The 20,884-nt window shown below is 50.5% G+C and overlaps 1 protein-coding gene across 1 annotated transcript; it reads left to right on the top strand.

Moving 5' to 3' along the window:
- The first annotated feature begins 2,166 nt into the window (after positions 1-2,166).
- On the top strand, positions 2,167-12,461 carry SNCB (synuclein, beta). The gene is made up of 6 exons (XM_006873469.1): positions 2,167-2,203; positions 2,836-2,965; positions 6,298-6,339; positions 6,513-6,631; positions 11,718-11,807; positions 12,148-12,461. The coding sequence occupies exons 2-6, from the start codon at positions 2,845-2,847 to the stop codon at positions 12,178-12,180; spliced, it is 405 nt and encodes a 134-aa protein (XP_006873531.1). The 5' UTR covers positions 2,167-2,203; positions 2,836-2,844; the 3' UTR covers positions 12,181-12,461.
- Positions 12,462-20,884: the final 8,423 nt, after the last annotated feature.

The following is a 20,884-nucleotide window of genomic DNA, read 5'->3' on the forward strand; positions in this document are numbered from 1 at the left end:
CACTTAACAATGTATCTTGATACACTCCAATGTGTCAAATCTAGCTCATCCTTTCTAATGGCAGCATTCCATTTTACTAGGTGGATCTACTACCATGAACTAGTCAGTCCTTCATGGGTGGACATTTAGGTGATTTTCTGGGTTTTGCTATGATAGACCTTACTGCAGTGAACATTCATCCTTGTGAAAATGTCTTTGTATGCTTGTGCAAATAGAGAGCCATGGGATACATTCCTGGAAAGGGAATTGTTGGCTCAAAAGGAGCATGTATTTATGTTTTTAATAAACATTGCCAAATTGTCTTCCAAAAAGGCTGCGCCAATTTGCAGTCCTAGCAATGACCTGTCAACAATTTTCCAGGCCTTTCATAGTCTGACTGCTGGCTGGCCCTTCACCTCATCACCTGTCATGCTCACACCTGTATTTTTGACCACAGGGCCTTTGCCCAGGTACTCACAGCCTGGAATTCCTTTCTCTCTTATTTGCCAGATGAAACCTTACCAGTTCTTCATGGCTCAGCTTAGATATCACCTCCTCCAAAAGCCTTTCCTGACTCTCATAAGCAGTCAGAGTTCCATCCTCTGGGATCCCACAGCATTTTGGGTCTAATTCTATCATAGCACTGGCTATGGGGCTACTGTGCATTCTATGTCCGTTTTGACAATGTTCAAAAGAACCACACAAAAAGCTTGTTTTGTGCTCCCCTTTCTCGGTCCTTTCTGGCTCTTGGGCTGCACAAGTCTTTTGTCTGTTCCTAAAAGGAGCTCTGGTAGAGTAGTGGTTACGAATCGGGCTGTGAACCTTAAGGTCAGCGGTTCGAAACTACCAGCCGCTCCGCGAGAGAAAGATGAGGCTTTCTACTCCCGTAAAGATTTACACCCTCGGAAACCCTGTATAGGGTTACTATGGGTCGGAACCGACTCGACGGCACTTAACAACAACAACAACAGCAAGCACAGTGCTGGAGGCCTGGTGTGGCTTTGTAGGATCAGCCCTTGACCTTAAGCTGTAGGATAAGGCCATTTTGAGCCACAAGGTTGGCAGTTCAAACGCACCATCCGCTCTTTGGAAACCCTATATAGAGTCACTATGAGTCAGAATGGACTTGATGGCACTTCACAACTACAACAAGCACAGTGCCAGGGAGCCCTGGTGGCGTAGTGGTTAAGTGTTAGGCAAGGTCAATTGCCTACATGGGAGAAAGATGAGGCTGTCTGTTCCCCTATCAGGTCATGATGATGGTATTCTACTCTGATAGCAATGGGTTTGATTTTGGTTAAACACCGTGCTGCCTCAGGGCCTTTGCTCTTGCAGTTCCCTCTTCAGATCTTGCCCTTATCCACCTTGGCTTGGTGGCCTCTTTCCTGGGTCCTTACTCAAATTCACCTCCCCAGAGAGGTCTTCCCTGACGCCTATATCTCAGCATCCCGTCGACACTGTTTTATGTTCAGAACACTTATCACAGCTGAAATAGCCTTGTTTAAAATTAAATGTTGACATAGTCATTTTTCTGTCCTGCCTCCTACCCCCAGCTCCAGGAAAGCAGGGAGCAGGGGCCTTGTTTGTCCCTCCCCCCACCCTTCCCTCTCTCCAGCCTAGAATTTGCCATATTTTACACAAGAGAAAACTGGTCTGAGGTCCCACCATTGATTTAAAAAAATAAAACCAGAGCCAGGATTCGAACGTCAAACTCCAAAGCCAATTACATTGTTTCTTCCCTACGCTTGGCACGTCTGTCCCACCATAGTAGGCTCTTGGGGGCAGGGTGCAAATCTGGTGACCCGGGGTCCCCAGCGACACGTCCCCATCTGGCCCCGGGTGGCTCTTAGGCTCCGAGAACTGTCGCCCGCCCCGCCCCCTGTCAGTCAGGCCGAGGGGGCGGCGCAGCGGCCAGTGGAGACGCTGAGCTCAGAGCTGCGGCAGCGCGCGGGCTGGAGCCGGAGACTGAGCGTGAGCTGGAGCTGGAGTGAGCAAGCGAGCAATCAGGGCAAGAGGAGCGAGCGGAGGCTGGCAACGCACCCAAGGCCGGGGTATTGCTGCGCCGCGGCTCAGCGTCTGCGCCCCGCCTGCTGCCTACTGGCCGGAGCTCCTGGCCACTACACGATCTCCCGTCGCTGCGAGCTTACCCAGCCCGGCCTTGCCGAGCCCTCGCGTTCACCTGCCGCAGCCTCAGATCCATCCCCAGCCCGGGCCCTGCATCCAGGTGAGGCGCCACGCGCGGGGGGGCCAGGCCATGGGACTAGGGATGAGGATGAAGAGGAGCTGGGTGGAGATGAGGAAGGGAAGGGAGAGGGATGGGATGGAGACAGCGTAGGGGATGGAGACAGGGTCGGGGATGGTGAGGAGGCGCTGATGGGTGCGTGTCAATGTGCACCCCAGGGTGTGTGTCTGCAGTTTTCTGAGTGGCTGTGAGGACGTGCGTCCGAGCCCGTTTGTCCGTGTGTGTTTCAGTGTATGTCCTGTATGTGCACGTGAGCGTGCCCGTGGTTGTATGTCTATGTGTGCCTGGCCGTGTGATTCTGTTGTGTGTGACAGGAAAGCCCTGAGTTTTCGCCCTGAGTGACTCGGTTCTGTAGGGCTGCAGGTTGCAGGGCCCCGGATAACCGAGGCGGATGCCCCTCCCGCGTCCCCGGATTTCAAGGACGCTAGGACTCACCGCGGCCCTGAGGCTGCTCTGGGGTGGGAGTGAGAGGGGAAAGGTGGGGGCAGCGGCTCTGGGCCCCGAGGGTACTGCAGTCTCTGGAGGGAGGAGAGGAGGCACCGGGGACCCCTAGGGGATGGCTGGTTGAGGGTGCAGAGCCAGGGTACGGGGGCCTGTGTGTTCGCCCTCTCCAGGCCGCCAGGATGGACATGTTCATGAAGGGCCTGTCCATGGCCAAGGAGGGCGTCGTGGCAGCCGCGGAGAAAACCAAGCAGGGGGTCACCGAGGCCGCAGAGAAGACCAAGGAGGGCGTCCTCTACGTCGGTGGGCAAGGGGCTGTTTTTCCACAGCTTCAGGGTTGGAATGCCCTTGGAGGGGAGGGTCAAGGGTCCTTAGAGCCAGTCGGGGTCTGGGCAGGAGAATATGAGTCAGCAGATGGGCGGGGTCAGCAGGGGTCAGTGGGGACATAGTCAGCAGATGGAAGCCTGGGTCAGTGAAGCATGAATGTGATGAGAATGGGGTTCCGCTGAAAGGCCAGGGAACCTATGCAGTAATACAAGCAGAAACTCGTCTTATTTTAGTTCTTTAGTGTCTTTATCATTATTAACAGTTACCTGTTACTGAGCCCTCACTATATACCAAGGTTGTATATCATTCAGTACCTCATTTGTGCTCCCAGCCCATTCTACAGATTAGGAAAACTGGGCTTCCCACAGGTTTCCTGCCCAAGGTCACAGAGCTGGTAAAGCCAAGGCTGGGGTTTGAACCTAACTTTGCTGTTGTTTGCCATGAGTTGTTTCCAACTCACAGCAACCCTTACAGGATTTCCAGGGAGCAGCTGGTGGCTTTGAACCGCCAACTTTGTGGTTTGCAGTCCAGTGCTTATCCTACAATGCCATACCAGGATTCCACACCGAAACCTAGCTTTGTTGTTGTTGTTAGGTGCCATCGAGTTGGTACCGATCCATAGCGACTTTACACACAGCAGAACGAAACACTGCCCTATCCTGGGCCAACCTCACTACTGTTGCCACGCTTGAGTCCATCCATGCTGCCACTTGGCCAATCCATATCATTGGGGGTCTTCCTCATTTTCTCTGACCCTCCACCTTACCAAACATGATATCCTTCTCCAGTGACTGGTCACTCCTGACAATATGTTTGGGGACCCCCCCCCCCCACGATCCCTGTTCTCTCTCCCAACCCTCCTTTTCTGCTGCCTCCACTGCTGAGCAGCTCTCTAGGTCTCCCTGTTTCCCAGTGCCTGTGGTTCTACCACTGTTATCTCTCCTCATGGATCCATCCTCCCTGCAGCTGCCAGCTGGTGTCTAGGGAAAGACCAGGCAGTTAAAATCTCTCACCTTAAATGTGAGGAAACTAGGCCTGCAGGGCTATTTGCATAAAGAAAGGGAGGGCCAGAAATTGACATTTACTGAGTCCATATTCAGGACTGCTGATGTGGAGCAGGTATAATTACCCCTTTTGTAGGCTCAGAAAGTTAAGTAGCTTGCCCATGGCCATGGCAGGTTTGAAATTATGGTTGCTTTACAAATATTCTTTCAACACCTACTATGTATGTGCAGGGCATTATGCGAATGCCGAGGGTGTAGCAGTGAGCAGGAGAGATAGAGGTATCTTCTCTCCTCAAGTTGAACCAGAAAATCTTAGCGGGGGGAATAGAGAGCATTTTAGCAATGGAATTTGACACCAAATGGTTCAGGTGGGGACTCCTTTGGGTGGCAGGTAAAGAGGGACTACCTGAGAAGAGAACTTATGAGCTGAGGCCTAAATAATGTGAAAGATCCAGGCAGAGAGGTCTGGGGCAGGAATGACAAGGGCAAAGACCCTGAGGTAGGGTGGATGAGAAGAGACTGGGCTCTGTAGAGGGCAAGAGCTAGATCCAAGAGGCAGGCAAGGACCTGTTCATGAGAAGGCCCTTTAACCCAGGGCAAAGCATGACTATAACTGCCATAAGAGGTTGATTTTAGATCCTAAGATCCCTCAGGCTGTTAAGTGTAGAACATAGTGCAGAAAGTCCCACAGGGAGGTAGTGCAGCCACCAGATGAGGATGAATGGCAAGGGTACTATTGATGGAGACAGAGAAAAGGCTTGAACCCATGCTTACCAGTGTTTAGCTCTGGCCTCACTTTGGCCTCATCCTCAGTTCCTCCCCATTTGTTGAACCCTGATCCCACTGACATTGTCTCCCTGCCCATAGACTCCACCACTCAAGTCATGCTACCCTTCCCCCTCATTCCTGCCTCCAGGAACCCACAGTGACCCTGCAGTTCCTACACTTTAAAGCCTCAGCTCTCGGTAGCCTGGCATTCAATGTTCTTCATGATCCCACCGCACCCTACTTGTTTCTCACTACACCCATTGCTCCTGGCACACAGACCTGCCTGGATGCTCTTCCTGTGGGCCCTGCTGACAGCCCTCTGTGCTTGCTCTGTGTGTCCCTCTGTCTCCACATCCAGTCTCCTTTCTGCATCTCCTCTGCTTCCCATTTGTCAAGGTCCAGCAGTGCATCCTCCCTATTGTGTACCCCCCCAGTTCCCAGCCCCTTGAGACTGGAAGTCTTCTCCCTAATACTTAATGTCCAAGGCCTGGAATTGGCTCCTTTCTTAACCCCATTGGACAGGAAGCAGTTGACCCGGGCCCTGACATACAGCAGGTACAAACAAATGCTTGTGGGAGGCCGGCCGGGGTGGATAACAGACTGTCCCCTCTTGTCTCCTGGTTCTAAATGGTCTTCATCTTGAGAAGACTGTCTTCCTATGCTGCCGAACTCTCCTCCTCCCCCCTGCTCCATCCCACTACATCAATCCTCCCAGACACCCATTTCTGAGTCTGTCTACTGCTGTCTAGGTCACCAGACCCCTTGCTCTTCCCAATAGCCCCACATTTTGTAGTCATACCTTCCCAGAAGGCCCAGCCACAATCTGCACATCCTGCTTAAGTCTAGCCTGTACTGAGACATCCCCCATTTTGGCCAGAAGGAGGGATTTATCCCTTGTTAAGGGGAAATGGAGGAAGGTCATGTCGGTGTCCATTGGTGGGATGTGGACAACTGAGCCATGCACCAGGGGACCAAGGGAATTTTCCAAATAAGCAGCTTTTTTGCCCTCTGTCCCCACCTTACTCTTACCGTTATCCCTATCTGAGCTTCATACTTATAGAGTTTGGGAGCCTAGAGGCCTGACTCAGCCATCTACTAGTTGTAGGACCCCCAGGCAGCTCTTATCCTTGCTGCACATTTTCTATCTGTGCAAGGGACTGTAGCAGCACCCACCTCTTGGGACTAGGTGAGGACTACATGGAGGGTGCCAGTGAAGTGTTCACATGGGGCTGACACTCAACTGCCACCACTATCGGGTGTGGGTATTGTGATCAGATGGGGATGAGGGGACAGACAGTGAGTGGGAGTGGAAGTCCCCAGGAAGCTGGGTTCTGCAATGAGCTGTGAGGAAGGGGCTAGCATGAGGAGGGAGGGTTTGTGGGATGTGGAGACTGTGTTTGAGAATACCCAATGAGGCTGCAAGTCTGGCTGCCTTCTGTTGACTGGGTCCCTCTGACCATGGGTAACCACTGTGTGGGCATAGAATTTCTGTTTTCTGGTTCAGAGCCCTTAAATATATTCCCTTTTTCCCTGCAGGAAGCAAGACTCGAGAGGGGGTGGTACACGGCGTTACCTCAGGTACTAGCCCTGTCTGGCCCAGCCCCCTCCCTCACCCAGAATCTGGGGATTTGTTGCCCCCAAGACCTCAATGAAGGCTGTTCCCTGGGGAGGCCCCTGCAGTGAGAGGGGGACCTATGCCTGCCCTTCACTCTGGTCCTCAACCCCATTCCCTCACTCCATCCCTGACCCAGTGGCTGAGAAAACCAAGGAGCAGGCATCCCATCTGGGAGGGGCCGTGTTCTCTGGGGCTGGGAACATCGCAGCAGCCACAGGCCTGGTGAAGAAGGAGGAATTCCCCACTGATCTTAAGGTGAGTGAACTCCCTCACCACAAACATACACACACACACTCCAGACACACTCCCTGAGTCAGCCAAGCACTCAGAATGCCTTGCCCCACGTTCTACAGGGTCCTCTTAGACTCCCCTCAGAAGGTGTCGGTATGAAGGTGTGTGTGGGCAAGGCTTTCCCTGTGACAGTGACCCAGATCCGCTGTATAGGAGTGTCCTGCTTAGGCGTGTGGCTGGGATCACTTCCAGACACATCTGCATATGCCACTGGTTGTTCATTAATTTCTTTTCATTCAACAAAATTCATGCCAGGCAGGAATTTTTCTAACGGTTACCACAGGGAATAAGGTTCCTGCATTGCTATATTGTAGAGGGAGACGATAGGTAATAAGAAACCAACCAATAAATACACAAGAGAATTTCAGATAGGCTTAAGTGCAATGAACAAGCAATAGGGAGCGGGGATACTGTCAAGGGCTCTGCTTCTGCTAAGAGATCTTCTCTGAGAAGTGGCTGTGTGAGCTGACACCTCAGGAATGACAAAAAGGCAGTCACGGAAAGAACTACAGGAAGTTCCTCATGAAGTGGGAACCGCACGTGCAAAGGCCCTAAGGCACACATGAGCTTATTGTATGATCCATGAAAGGGGGTGGGACAGACATGTTCTCCTAGGAGAATGACAATAATTGCTCATGTATGGATTGTTGTTAAATACTGGGTAGTCAATTCTGACTCATAGTGACCCTGTATAGGCTGCTAATCTTTGTGGGAGCAGAAAGCCTCATCTTTTTCCCATGGAGTGGTTGTTGGGCTTGAACCATTGACCTTTTGGTTCACAGTCCAGTGCTTAACTTGCAGATCCATCGTGCTCCCCATGTGTATGTTTTTGTTATTGTGAAGTGTCATCGAGTCCGTTCTGACCCATAGCAACCCTGTAAACAATTTTGAGCTTGAACCACTGACCTTGCGGTTCAAACCAACCTTGCAGTCCGGCACCTTAACCCACAGTGCTGCACCAGTAGGGACCCAAAAGAACCCACTGCCACTGAGTTGATTCTGACTCATAGTGGCCCTATATAGGATTTCTGCCACTATAAACCCTTACGGGAGCAGGCAGCTTCATCTTTCTCCCTCTGAGCAACCGGTGGGTTTGAATCACCAACTCTGGGATTAGCAGACCACTGCCTAACCCACAGTGCCACCAGGGTTCCTTGTGAGTGGAGATACAGGTCTCTATTAGCACAACCTGGAGGACACGCGTCATAGGCTCCTGAGCCCCACAGAGCTGGGTTGGAATCCCAGTCTCACTACTTCTTGGCTGTATGACATTGGGGCGTGTCTCTGAGTCTAATTCTTTGCCTGTAAAATAGGAGTTGAACATTATAGAGTTCTTATGCAGATTGGAAGGAACCCTGATAGCATAATGGATTACAACTTTGGCTGCTAACCACAAGGTCAGCAGTTAGATTCTACCAGCCATTCCACAGGAGAAAGATGGGTCTTTCTGCTGCCATAAAGACTTACAGTCTTGGAAAGCCTACACACCACCACCACCACCACTATTCTGATTGGAGATCATACAGCTTAGAAGTGCTAAAACTTTGATGTGTATCAGAAGCCTCAGAAAGGGTAAAAATAGAGTTGATTGGGGTCCATCCCCAGAATATCTGACTCAGCAGGTCAAAATGGGGCCTGAGAATTTGTATTTCTAACAAGTCGTTGTGTGGTACTGGGGACCAAATACTGAGAACCACTAATGTAAAGAGTCTGGCCTGTGGACAGTAGGTGCTCAGTAAGAGATGGGTGGGCATACAATCATGTGGCAGTCTATGTTTGCCTCCAGGGGATCATGTAACCCCAGGCGTTTGAGGAAGTGTACCACCATGTGCATGTCTGCATTCCTGGGGCCTGGGCCATGTCTGTCCATGTACATGAACAGACCTCTGTGCTCAGCCAGGTGACCAGTGTGCATTCAGCATGAGTGTACCTATTAGATAGTAGGGACCCTACCCTAGTCCTGTATGCCAGACATTTTGCACAGCTGATTCCTTTCAATGTCAGAAGAGTCTGGGTGGTGACTCAGAAGTTCTGGTTCAAGTTCTACCTTAGCCTTTTGCCAGCTTTGTAACATTCTATTTCTTATCATAATATGTTGCTATCCATTGGTCTCTTTCTTGTATGGGCAAGCACTGGTCTAGATGTCTTCCTCTCACTGAGTCTTTACTAGGATGGTGCCCTAGAAGAAGGCACCATCCTCTCCCATTTTACAGATGAAAGAAAGAGTATCAGGGTGGTGAAGTGACTGGGCCAAGATCCCAATTGCTGCCGGCTTCTGTTGTAAAGTAGTTGGGAGGATAAGTTCTGGTCCACTTAACTATAGTTCCTTGGTACCAACATGGCGCCCAGCCTTGTTGAGAGCTGAGGTGCAGAGAGAGGCCAGACCCAGGTCCTGACCTGTTGCTGCAAGGCTGTTCATGATAAGTCTTTGTTCAGAATCAGTTTTCTCTTGCTGTTTTCCTCCTGCCAGCACTTGTTAACACCTCAAAGCTCCTTTCTCAAGGGAGATAGAGATACATAGAGAGTTGCATCCAAACAACAGCCTCTGGGGCCACCAAGTGAGGGGTAGCGCTCCAGCCCAGGGTCAGCACCTCTGAGCACCTCCACCTACTGTCCTGGTTGCAGACATTATTGCTGAGTCCTCAGCCCTTACCTTTATCCCATTTTTTCTGGGAAGCAGCTTAATTCTGAGGTGAAATAACTTGCTTGATGTCAAACAGGAGGCCAAGCTGGGATTTTTTTTGTGTTTTTTTCATTGTGATAAAGTATGTATAACATAAAGTTTGCCATTTTAATCATTTCTAAGAGTATAAATCAGTGGCGTTCATTATATTCACTATCTTTTGCCAAAAAAAAGTGTTACCACCAAGCTGGGAATTTTGTAAGTGAACTTGCTATTGAAGATAGCATGTATACAGAAAACAAGCCGCTCCAGGAAATTTTCCAAAGGGAACTCCTCTGATCAGCACCCACAGCAAGAGACAGAATGTCAGCACCTCAGACGCACCTTGGTGCCCTTCATCTAGCCCATCCCCAGGACCACGACTAGAGTCCTTGTTCTAAGGTCCTCACTCTAGGGATCTCACTTACATGTCTCTGAGACTGAGTGCCTACTTAAAATGTGTCCCCCAGGTACTATGCTCACCTCACGACAGTCCTGGCCCTGCCCATCTGCCTCCAAGGCTCACTGACATTCTATTACCACACATTAGCTGTGGCTTTTTGTTTTTCTTTAAACATTGTATAAAGGTTACCATGAAATCCATGCTCTTCTGTATTGGATTCTTTCACTCAATAGTAAGTCTATGAGCTGTAACCATGGTGTTGTTTGTAACTGTTGCTCTTGGGGCTAGTTGTATTGGATTCCATTATGTGACATACCAGAATGCACACAGCCCTTCTTCTATCATTGACATTTGGACTCTTTCCAAATAATGTGTTCAAACGGGGTTTTAACCTCATGCTTCTTCGCTGGCTTCTGGTCATGGCTCTGGAACTAAATTGCTGGGTGACTTTGGACAAATACATATTTGTTCACTTCCTGGGCCTTAATATCCCCATCTGTGAAATGGAAGAAAGGAGCCAGGAAGGAGCTGTAAACTCATATGCCCACAGGGCCCACTCACACAGTACAGGAACTGAGGCTACTTGGATGAGGCTGGAGCAAGGAGTGCACAGGCCTGGTCAGAGTGTATCTTTTTAGTGTAAACTCTCCCGGGTCCCAACACTGTTACCTCCACTCATTAGGAGTGCATACAGTATGTATGCGTACCATATCGTATCGGTTGCTGTGGAGTCAATTCTAACTCATGGCGACCCCATGTGTCTTCATGTAGAAGTGCTCCAGAGTTTTGTTCTGTTTTTAACTTTTTGTTGTGACTTAGGTAGAAGTTTACAGAGCGAATTGATTTTCCATTCAACAGTTCATGCCCATTTTTGATTCGTGACATTGATTGCATTCCCACAATGTAACAGCACTCTTCCCACTTGTACTGTGTGTTTACAGTTTCCATCCCTCCTTCTTTCCTATCCCTTCTTGCCAGGGAGACAGTGTACAGGTACCCAGGTTAATGTGTGTGCAGTCAGCTCAGTCCCACATATGTGCACATACATGGGCTCACCTGCAGGTGATTGGTCATGTGTCTGGCAGCGCCCCATGTACCCGCTGGTCTGTGCCTTTTTGGGCAGCAGATGCAGTGGGGGAGGGGAGAGTCTTAGCTCACACATCCAAGCAACACCATGAGCTGTTGCTTCCAGCTTATCTTAAAATAGCAACAGCTGAAGAAATCAGGCCATGCAGGGCCCTGAGGGAAGTATGAGTGGAAGGTGGTAGGGGAATGGCTCAAAGCCCCTGCCCAGCCCCATTCCTGAGCCCTGGCCCAGGGGAGCCACCAGTGTTATCTGATGCACTGGACAGAGCCTGTAAAGAAGGGACTAGGGGTAAATTGATGAGAGTGTGGTGCCTATCTCATCTAGTTCAAATAAGGGGTGCAGAAGGGGACTTCTGGGGGAGAGGTAAGGAGAGCCCAGCTCCCCCTCGTCACCCCTAGCTTCAAATGGTGATTTGTTATGGTTGGTAGATGCTGGTAGAGTCAGTTCCAACTCATTCCTACCCTGTAAAGGGTTTCCAAGCAGTGGCTGGTAGGATTGAACTGCCAACCTTGCGATTAGCAGTCCAGTGCTTATCCTTCAGTGCCACACCAGGACTCCTCAAATGGTGATTGTTGTTGTTAAGTGGCTTTGAGTTGCTTCTGACTCATAGTGACCCTGTATAGGGCTTCTGAAGAGTGGCTAGTGAGTTTGAATTGCAGACTTTGCAGTACAAACTGACCTTGCAGTCCAGTCCAGTGCTTATCCTACAGCACCACAGTCCTCACATCTCCTCCATCCCACTTCAAGGCAATCCAAATAAACAATTTTAATGCTGCTTATACTGTTAACACACAGCTTAGCCCTCCTCACTCTTGCTAATCAATCAAAAGCTTTCCAGGTTGAATTTGGGGACCATCCTTGGCTTCCCTCATGGGCCCTGTCCCTTCTCTGCCTGCAGCCAGAGGAAGTGGCCCAGGAAGTTGCTGAGGAGTCGCTGATCGAGCCCCTGATGGAGCCAGAAGGGGAAAGTTATGATGAACCACCCCAGGTGAGGAGGTAGTCAGACTGAATGGGGCTCCTGGCATCTAGGGAAACTGCTGGCACCCCAACAGGAGGCCTCCTTTCTCTAGAATTGAGATGCTGGGGGGCGGGGAAGGACGGTGCAGAGTGGGAAGGGGACGATGGAGCCTATCACTGGGCTCCAGGTACCCCTGGTCAGGAAAAGTTCTGCCAAAACCCAGCTGTAAGTTCGTCCCTCCCTCGCAGGGAGAGAGGCGTGCCTTGTTCCTCTTTGAGGGGGAGGGGCATGGGGTGAGAGCGTGGTGATTACTTATCTCCAAGCACCTCCCTTTTCCTTTTCTCCACTTCACCCCATCCCTGTGATGCAGGAGGAGTATCAGGAGTATGAGCCAGAAGCGTAAGGGCCCAGGACGGCTTCCCACCAGCAGCACAATCCTATCCTGTTCCCTGCCCCACCCCCCAGAGCCAGGGCTGTCCTTCTGCCCCTTCCCCCCAAACACAAGATCTTCCGCTCCAAGGCACCCCCTAGGAGCCAGTGTTCGTGTCTATCAGTCAGTCTGCCCTACCCGCCGCGTCTATCCCTGGAGTGAGGACAGGCCTGGGCTGCCTGCGGCCGCGGCTGGAAACCTCTTCCCACCAGTGTTGCCCTCTACCTGCCCTTTTCCAGTCCAGTGTCTGCGCGGATGAGCATGTTCTATGTTTTTAAAAGAAGATTGAAAAGCGACGGCTCCCCTACCCCCAACTAAAACTCTCCGAGGCGCTCCCGGGCAGCCCCAGAGCCCCTCTAGCCCACTTCCACATCAACCCCAAGACCTTTTTTTTTTTTTTTTCAACCAAAACCAGGAGCCAGGCTGTGCCATGCCCCCTTTCCCAAGCCGGCCCGGTCCGAGCGCGGGCATCGTGTGTTGTGATTGTGGCATGGAGAGTTCCCCATCCCCTAGTGTGAGCGTGTCCCAGGTGGGCGGTCGACCCTGCCGCCCCCGACGTGTCCATGAATAAAACCAAACTGTCTGTAGCTGGCGCCGCACGGGCAGAGCTGGGCCGGGCACTGGGGCGGTTGACGGGCTTCCAGGTGACCTGCCCCACTCCAGGTTTTGAGGGCAGGCACACTCAGCCCTGGTACAAAACGGGTCATCTCAGCTTCTCCATCTCCAACCCGCGTGCCGTCTTGGTGAGGAGTGGGATCACCCCCTCGGGAGCTGCAATGTGGCCTCGGGCGCCACCTGCTGGGCAGTAAAACGCCTGCTGGGGATCCGAGTCCCAGCTCACATAGGTGCACATGCAGCGCACGGCACCCACGCACGCACGCACGGACGTGTGTGCACGTACGCTGGTGTATTCACGCGAACCCGAGTGTACACACCATAATGGGTGAACACGCGCACACATGAATGCATGCACGCTTGCATTCACAGTTGCCTATGTGCAGCGGAGTTGTTAAGTGCTGTAGAGTCGGTTCCTACTCCTAACGATCCTGATAGCGTCTCCGAGGCGTTAAATCTTTGTGGGAGCAGAAAGCTTCATCTTTCTCCCAGGGAGCGGCTGGTGGGCTCGAACTACCGACATTGTGGTTCGCAGTCCAATCTGAAATCAGCAGAGCTGGCACTGGGAGACGCTATTACGCGGAGACAGACCTCCCTTACTCTAAATCAAAAGCACCTCTGCGCACAACTACGGCGAACCCAGTCTACCAGGAGGGATAATGGGCAGGTGTCCCAGAAGGGGGCAGGGCTTCGGCGACTGGTATCCCCCCACTGAGGTGGGCTATGGAGTCCTCAGAAATCTCAAGCCTCCGCAGAACACAACCAGCACTAGGGGGCCCCTATGCCGCATTTCGTGGGGAAGACCACATCTGAGATTCCGCGGGTTCTGCGCAAAAGCCCCGCCCCATCAACGCTAAGGCCTTACCAGAATTGGCGCAGCAAGGGCCTTTCAGAGGCCCCGCCCCATCAGTGCACGAGCCCTCCCCAGTCGAAGCCTCATTCTTGCCCTCATCTGCGGCAGTGGCCGTGTATCACAACTCACACATAGGCTCCGCCCACATCTCTGCAGAGGCCCCGCCCCTGTCCCTGCGGAAGACCAGCTTTTCTTTGCCGCAGAGGCCCCCAAATTCGTCGGCCAGAGGCCCCGCCCCCTTCTATGCAGCAGTCCAGTCTCCATTCGGGTGAACAAGTCTTGCCTTTCTCTAGTCAATCAATCCTCAAGTATTAACACTCCCTCCCTGATTTATTGCGAATGGAGATGGTGTAAGGCCAGGGGAGTCTTGAACGCTGGAAGAGACTGACCAGCTCGGGTCACCGTGGCCTGCAGTGTAAATTATTTCTGGAAGCTGGATGCAGCTGACAGACACATGTGGAGGGAGAAAAAGCTGGTGGGCTTTGGTTCTCTGACTCACTTAGGTGTCTGTCCCCTTTTGGTTGACTTAAAGATTGTGAACTCAGGCTGAATTTGGCCTATGTGTTTAATTAGTAGGCATGACGCTTTGACTTTAAAAAATGTAAAATCCTTTTCCAGGTGGCCCTGCCTCCTCTCTTATTGGATTACACTAATCTTCTGTATTCACTTTCATGAACTGCATAGACTATACAGAATATGACTTTGTGATCACTACTACTGCAGCCACTGGCCCCTGATCCCCATTTGTAGCTGCCAACACCAGCCCCTCGGCCAGTGGAGAGTATTTTTCCTTCTTGGTTTCCAGCCTTTCACCAGGCCCCACTGAGCCTGGTTCTAGGCAATGTTCTTACCTGCCAGGGTCACGAAATCCTATTCCAGGCACAGGCCCAGAAAGCGTCTGCGGAAGATGCCAACGCTGGCTCAGACTATAATGCTGACTGTGTGCGCATGCGCTTGAGAACACACAGCTCCTGGGCTACTCCTTCGTAACGAGGACAGAGCTATTTCCTGAGCGCCCAAGATGTCCCAAGCATCAGACACTGGCTACCACCACTCATTTCACTTAAAACCATACTCAAGGTTGCCTTACCACCAACTTATCTTACAGATGAAGGAGTAGAGCCTGGAGAGACAAAGTTACTACTATAGATCATATTTCTGAGAAGCCACAAAAGCCACACTCAGTCCACGTCTAATTCTGAAGCCTAACTCCTTTGTTTTTTTCCAAGAGAGATTTGCTCTGACTCTGAGGGGGGACCAACAAACAACAACAGGAAACATGGAGACCACAGAGTGGAGGTTACCGACCTCATTCAATGTACTCATGCATGTTGATGGGTGTTATCCCATGTGTTGTGTTCGTCCATGAAATCATTCAACAAGTGTGCACTGTACACTTACCTCACAGCCACAAGGTATAGCCCCGTCTGAGCTCACATTCCAGATGTCACAAGGCCATCAACAAACATACAGGAACACCAAGCAGACTGATGAGATAAACCAGGACAAGGAAGGGTTAGTGGGTGGTCAGGTCAGATCTCTGAGGAAGTGAGGTTAGAATGAAAGGAGGAGGGATTCTGTTTCAAGTGGAGGAAGGGCTTACCTCTATGCTGTGCTCAGGGTGTCCTATATGCACAGTGTGGTTGAGGCCTGGCTAGACCACCCAAGATTCTCAGACACAGGCTTCCTTGCTGGCATGGTGCCCGTAATTCCACTTGCTTCTCTCCGTAGCCTCTCCCCTTCAACTGCCCTTCCCTCTGCCTGTTGAACTCCTTCACTCTTTGAAGCCTTCCCTGGGCCCCCCTGTCAGAAGTGATTTCTCCTCATCACCCCATCCTGCTCATTTGTGCACGGAGATTCTCCACCCAACCCCTGACCATGTCACTATCTAAGGACCCTCACTGGCCTTTTGCTGATGAAGGACTGGGGGCCAACCCCATGTCCACACCATTCACCCACCCCCCTTCCAGCCCATCCCCCCAGCTCTACTGCTTTCTCTGGAACTTTATTTTTGTTTTCGCCCTTCCCTATTTATAGCTCTCTCCCCTCCGAACCATCCCTGCATCCATCCTGTTGCCTAGAAACAGGCTTCTGGGCTGAGGGTGGGGGAAGGCCAGGCCGAACCCAGGCAGGGGGAAAGGAAGAGCTGTCACCCACACCCCCTCCCAGAACCACTCCCAGGCTCCCAGAAGCCCACCCCACCCCTCTGCATAGCACCCACTGATTGTTTTTAGAAAAAGAACACAAAATGTGAAAAATAAGCAGCCTCGTGAAGTCCTTCATGGCTTCTAAAGGGCATGGTGCCCATGATTCCACTTACTTCTCACCATAGCCTGCCTTGCTGGAGTCTGGACCCATTTTTTCAGATGAGGAAACTGAGGCTCCAGGAGGCAAAGGTTCTGAAGTCTTCTTATTAGCAACTCCACACTCTGGATTTGTTAGCCTTAGGAAATTGACCAGAAACACTAGAAAGAAGATTTAAAAGCATAAATAATTCCATTAGTGGCTGTCAGGGTAAAAGAAAAATTTAGCCACAACCCTGCTACACACAAAGCCATGACCATGTTCCTGCCATGCGTGCCTCATTTTGTCACTCCACCATATTTCCCACAGACTACCAGTATGCCCCCCACCATGGCCCTCCCATGTCATCCACCATCATACCCCACTATACCACCCACCATGTCCCACCATGCTTTCACCATGCTCCTCACTCTGCTCCATCATACTCCCACCATGCCATCACCATACCCCACCATGGCCCCATGTGCCTACCATGCCATTCCACTCTGCCCCCACCATATCATCCCACTAGGTCACCCACCATGCCACCATGCCACTCTAATATGCCCCTCACTAGTCCCCCACCATGCCACTCTACCATGCCTCACCATGTCACCCCACTATGCTTTCCATTATGCCACCGTCATGCCCCTCCGGACACCCTACCATACTACCCCACCATACCTCTATGGTGGTCTACTGCAGCTGAATGCTAGCCTTTCCAAGGATTGGAACCAGAAGACCTGAGCTTGTTCCTTAGCTCTGCCATTTCACCAACTGTGTAGAATTGGGCCGTTTGCTTAATCTCTCTGAACCTCGCTTTCCTCAGCTCAAAAGTGAATGTGCTAATGTCCATTCCATAGGACTAGCGGTTGTTGCCGTTGTTTAGTGCTGTTGAGTTGATTCTGAGTCATAGCGAGCCCTTATAGGGTTTCCAAGGTGTCACAGGTGGGTTCGAACCACCAACCTTGCGATTAATAGTCCAGTGCTTATCCTACACCAGAGTCCTGGTATGGAACTGTAGGATAAGCACTGGACTGCTAACCACAAGGTTGACAGTTCAAACCCGCCAGTTGCTCCTTGGAAACCCTATATGGGGTACTATGAGTTGGAACCGACTCAACAGCACTTAAGCTAAGACTAATGTTAAGTGATGTTGAATAGGTTCCAACTCATAGCAACCATGTACAGGGTTTCTGAAGAGCAGCTGGTGAGCTTGAACCACAGACCTTGTGGTTCAAGCCGACCTTGCAGTCTAGTGCCACACCAGAATTCCAAATAGAATCAAATTCAATGCTGATGAGAAAGTACTGGATAAATTGTAGAGTGCTGTGTAAATGTAAAGAATTAATTAAAACAGCTAGTAACATCCTTACTGTTGTTACTATTGAGTCCAAGAGGTGAGACCAAACCAAAAACACCAGACTCACTGCCATTGAGTTGATTCAACTCAGAGCGACCCCATGTAGGGTTTCTGAGACTGCAAATCTTTACAGGAGCACACTGCCTCATCTTTGTTCCCATGAAGCAAACTGGTAGGTTTGAACCACCAAACCCTCAGTTAGCAGCCCAACACCTAATCCACAGACAGTAGCACGACAGGTGAGGCAGGGACTCAAGAGGAAGCCTCTATTCTTTATCAGGGTAGAAGGTCTCTTCCCTGGCAGAGTGAGGGACACGGGTGGGGCCACCTCAGAGCATCTGTGGACACCCTTGTGTCTGACCCTCCTCCAGAAGCCAGATTCTAAGTGCCTCATTCATACTGCCCTGCTCCCTGCCTCCTAACCCAAGGCCTGCTCCTGCCTTCAGAATAGACTTTCTGGACAGATGGGGGAGGGGGCTGCCTAGGAGCAGCTGGGCCGTGATTCAGCTTGAGTCACCCATCCAAATCCTGGGGCCGCCCCCAAGTGGGCCAGGCCTGCAGCTGGGGGTTGAGGGGGGGGAAGGGTAGTTTGCAGACAAAGAGTGAGGGAGGGCGGGAGAGTGTGTGGGCAGTGCAGTGAGCTGTGTGTGGGCAGCGCAGTGAGCTGTGCTCAAATGCCCAGGGTTGGGGTGCTCATGAATTTTGGGGCAGCACTGTGGAGCCTGCTGCATGTGAGGAGGTTGGGGTGGGGAAAGTGACCCCATGGACATCTATTATCTGAGCTGGTTGAGGAGTCAGTGTTTGCTCATGTGTGCATGGCAAATAACCTGAGTGTATGGGTTAACAGTGTGGGCTCAAGTTTGAATCCCAGCTTTGTCAGTTCTAAGCTTTTTAAGTATGGCCCTGGCAGGATATGTAAGCTCTCTGAGATTCAATTTCCTCATCTACAAAATAGGAACAAGTGTCATATCTACCTCAGATGGTTTTGCTTTGAGGACTAAGTGAATTGAGATAATGACTACCAAACACATAGTAAATGGCACACCACCATCATGAGCATCACCTAAAGCATAACTGTGTGTCTGAGTGTCTATATTCAGGAGAGTGTTTTACAAGCCTCAGGGGTGTAGGGTGTGGGTGATGGTTTCTTGAGGAAGCATGTGAATGTGTGTGCATCCCTGAAGTAAACAAAGTTGGTCTTATATGGCATTGCCTATCATAGAATCCACTTTTCTCTCACACACATGCTCAGCACACACATCTTCTTTTGAGTCTTTGATTTGCTGAAATTTGACCTCGCCCAGTTTCCCAGAGAAGGGACCAGGAATTGTGGATGCTCTATTGGAAATCTTAGATCTTCTCCAAAGCCTTTAGTCTTAGGATGCTCTATCAGAAATCTTAGATCTTCTCCAAAGTCTTTAGTCTCAAGCAAATCTGGGCTGGGGGATAGCTGACAGGATCCCAAGGATGTGTGTGAAAGGAGGGTTGGTTAGTTGTGTATTTGGTAACCTGAGTATGAATTTGAGAGAGGGGGAGGGTGTAGGTGTGTGCATGGGTACATGTGCATGTGTGTGCGTGGTTAGGGATGGCATTGCGGGGGGGTGGGTGGCTGCTGCCTCTGCTCTAGTACAGGCTGCTTGTCTCCATGGTGCCTGTTGCCACACACACTTGCTTTTCAGAAAGTCACTGGGATTGTTTATTCCGCCCCCAGCCTGGGAGCCTGCCAAGGAACTGCAGGCACTTGTTTATCTTGTGGGGCGTACGAGTGTGTATGGCTCCCCAGTAGCAGACCAGCCAAGAAATTGCACACACACATACATACACAGGGGTGTGGGTGACCATGTTGCTTGTAACAGGCTAAGCCTGAGCCCCAGAATGAGCCACAAACCCTGCCCAAGCAGATTCTCTCCATATGGGGACAAAGATGACACACAGCAGCTCCAGGTGTACATACCATCAATTTAGCAAGCACAAATGTTCCAGGAAAGTATCAGAGCCATTGCTTTGGCTCTTGTCCTATGTTCCAGCACTGCCCCCAGAACTAATCTCTAGGATTGTGACTGGCCCGGTTGGGGTACAATCCACCCCCAAAGACTGGCAGGAATGCCGAAACTCTGGCTTCCACAAGTACCCACCTGTGCCAGGCATTTGGTGTATTTTCTTCTCTCCATACATTTCCAGTGTTCTGAAAGCTAAAATCGACATGATAAAGCTGAACCTCAGACAGTCCTCAGTCAAGGCCATAAAGTAAAAGGCAAAGCTAGGAGTTGAATCCACCACTGACTATCTCTATGTCCCTTTAAAAACATTTTTTTTTTTTTTTTATTGTGAGGAAATATATATAAGAAAACACTTGCCATTTCTACCATTTTTCATGCATAATTCAGCAACATCAGTTATACTCTTCAGGTTGTTCAACCAACACTACTATCAGTTTCCAAATTTTTTCATCACCCTTAACAGAAACCGAATGTCCTTTATACAATAGCTCCCCATTCTGTGTCTTTTCTGAGCTCCTACTTTGTCTTAGCTAGTTTTCTGGAAGTTTTCATTCTTAACATGTCTTCATAAACAAGTCCCTGTGGAAAAAGAGTGGTTGGAGAGCATGGCAAAGGACACAGATGGGAAAGAACCTTAACTGTGGCCACATGAGGTGAAGATGCTATCACCACCCTGATCACATCTCCTCAGATGTGATCACATCTACTGAGCCTGCACCAGTACTCCCTCAGCATAGCCAGCACTTGCATCTTTAACTTAAAGCTGCTCTCCTGCTGTGGGCTCAATTTACCTACTTACATTGTGGGCCAAAAAGTGCCTGTTAATTAATAAACAGCCCCATTCCACAAACCCTAAGGGATGCCCTTAACCAACATCTACCAGGTTTTGGGATATAAATAGGTTCCTTGCCCTTGGCCAGGGGAATTCTGAGGTGTGCATTATACCGCATTTCCAAAAACTTCCCAGCAGAATTAGGCTTTAGGTATCTTCTGTGGCAGCTGGTAATAACTACCTCATTATTTTCCTTCCCTTCTAGGTTACTTTCCTACTTCCTTGCTGGTATAAGATACTATTGAGTCAATTTTCAACTCGTCGTGACCCAGTGTGACAGAGTAGAACTTTCCCATAGGGTTTTCTAGGCTTTAATACTATAGGATTGCTATGAGTCAGAATTGACTCAATGGTAGTGGATTTAATCTTACAGGATCAAATCACCAGACCGTTCTCCTCTGGAGCCACTGGGCAGGGCTGAACCACCAACCTTCCTGTTAGCAGCCAGGAGCTTGAACATTGTGCCACTAGGGCTCCTTACGGGTCTTCTTGCACCTCCCAAATAAGTCACACGCTCTCATGCTTTAGCTCAGGTTCTAGGAACTGCCCCATGACTCTGGATCCCATCCTCTGGGCCTAGCCATCATCCCCACTCTTTCTGGCATCTTTTCCTTTCTCTCTCTGCTGACTTTGTCCCGCCGGATCCAAGTGTCTTCAAGTCACCATCATCTTAACCTCCCATCCCTCTGTAAGCTAGTTGCTGTGGAGCTGACTTCAACTCATGGCGTCCC

Source organism: Chrysochloris asiatica, unplaced genomic scaffold (assembly GCF_000296735.1).
Source record: "Chrysochloris asiatica unplaced genomic scaffold, ChrAsi1.0 scaffold00242, whole genome shotgun sequence".
In the NCBI taxonomy this organism is placed as follows: Eukaryota; Metazoa; Chordata; class Mammalia; order Afrosoricida; family Chrysochloridae; genus Chrysochloris; species Chrysochloris asiatica.

What these genes read in the sequence shown, in the direction of transcription:
- SNCB (XM_006873469.1), top strand. Translation starts at nt 2,845, where the DNA reads ATGGACATGTTCATGAAGGGCCTGTCCATGGCCAAGGAGGGCGTCGTG. An exon ending in GGAGGGCGTCCTCTACGTCG is followed by an intron (nt 2,966 to 6,297) that starts GTGGGCAAGGGG and finishes TTTTCCCTGCAG; the next exon opens with GAAGCAAGACTCGAGAGGGG. An exon ending in GTTATGATGAACCACCCCAG is followed by an intron (nt 11,808 to 12,147) that starts GTGAGGAGGTAG and finishes CCTGTGATGCAG; the next exon opens with GAGGAGTATCAGGAGTATGA.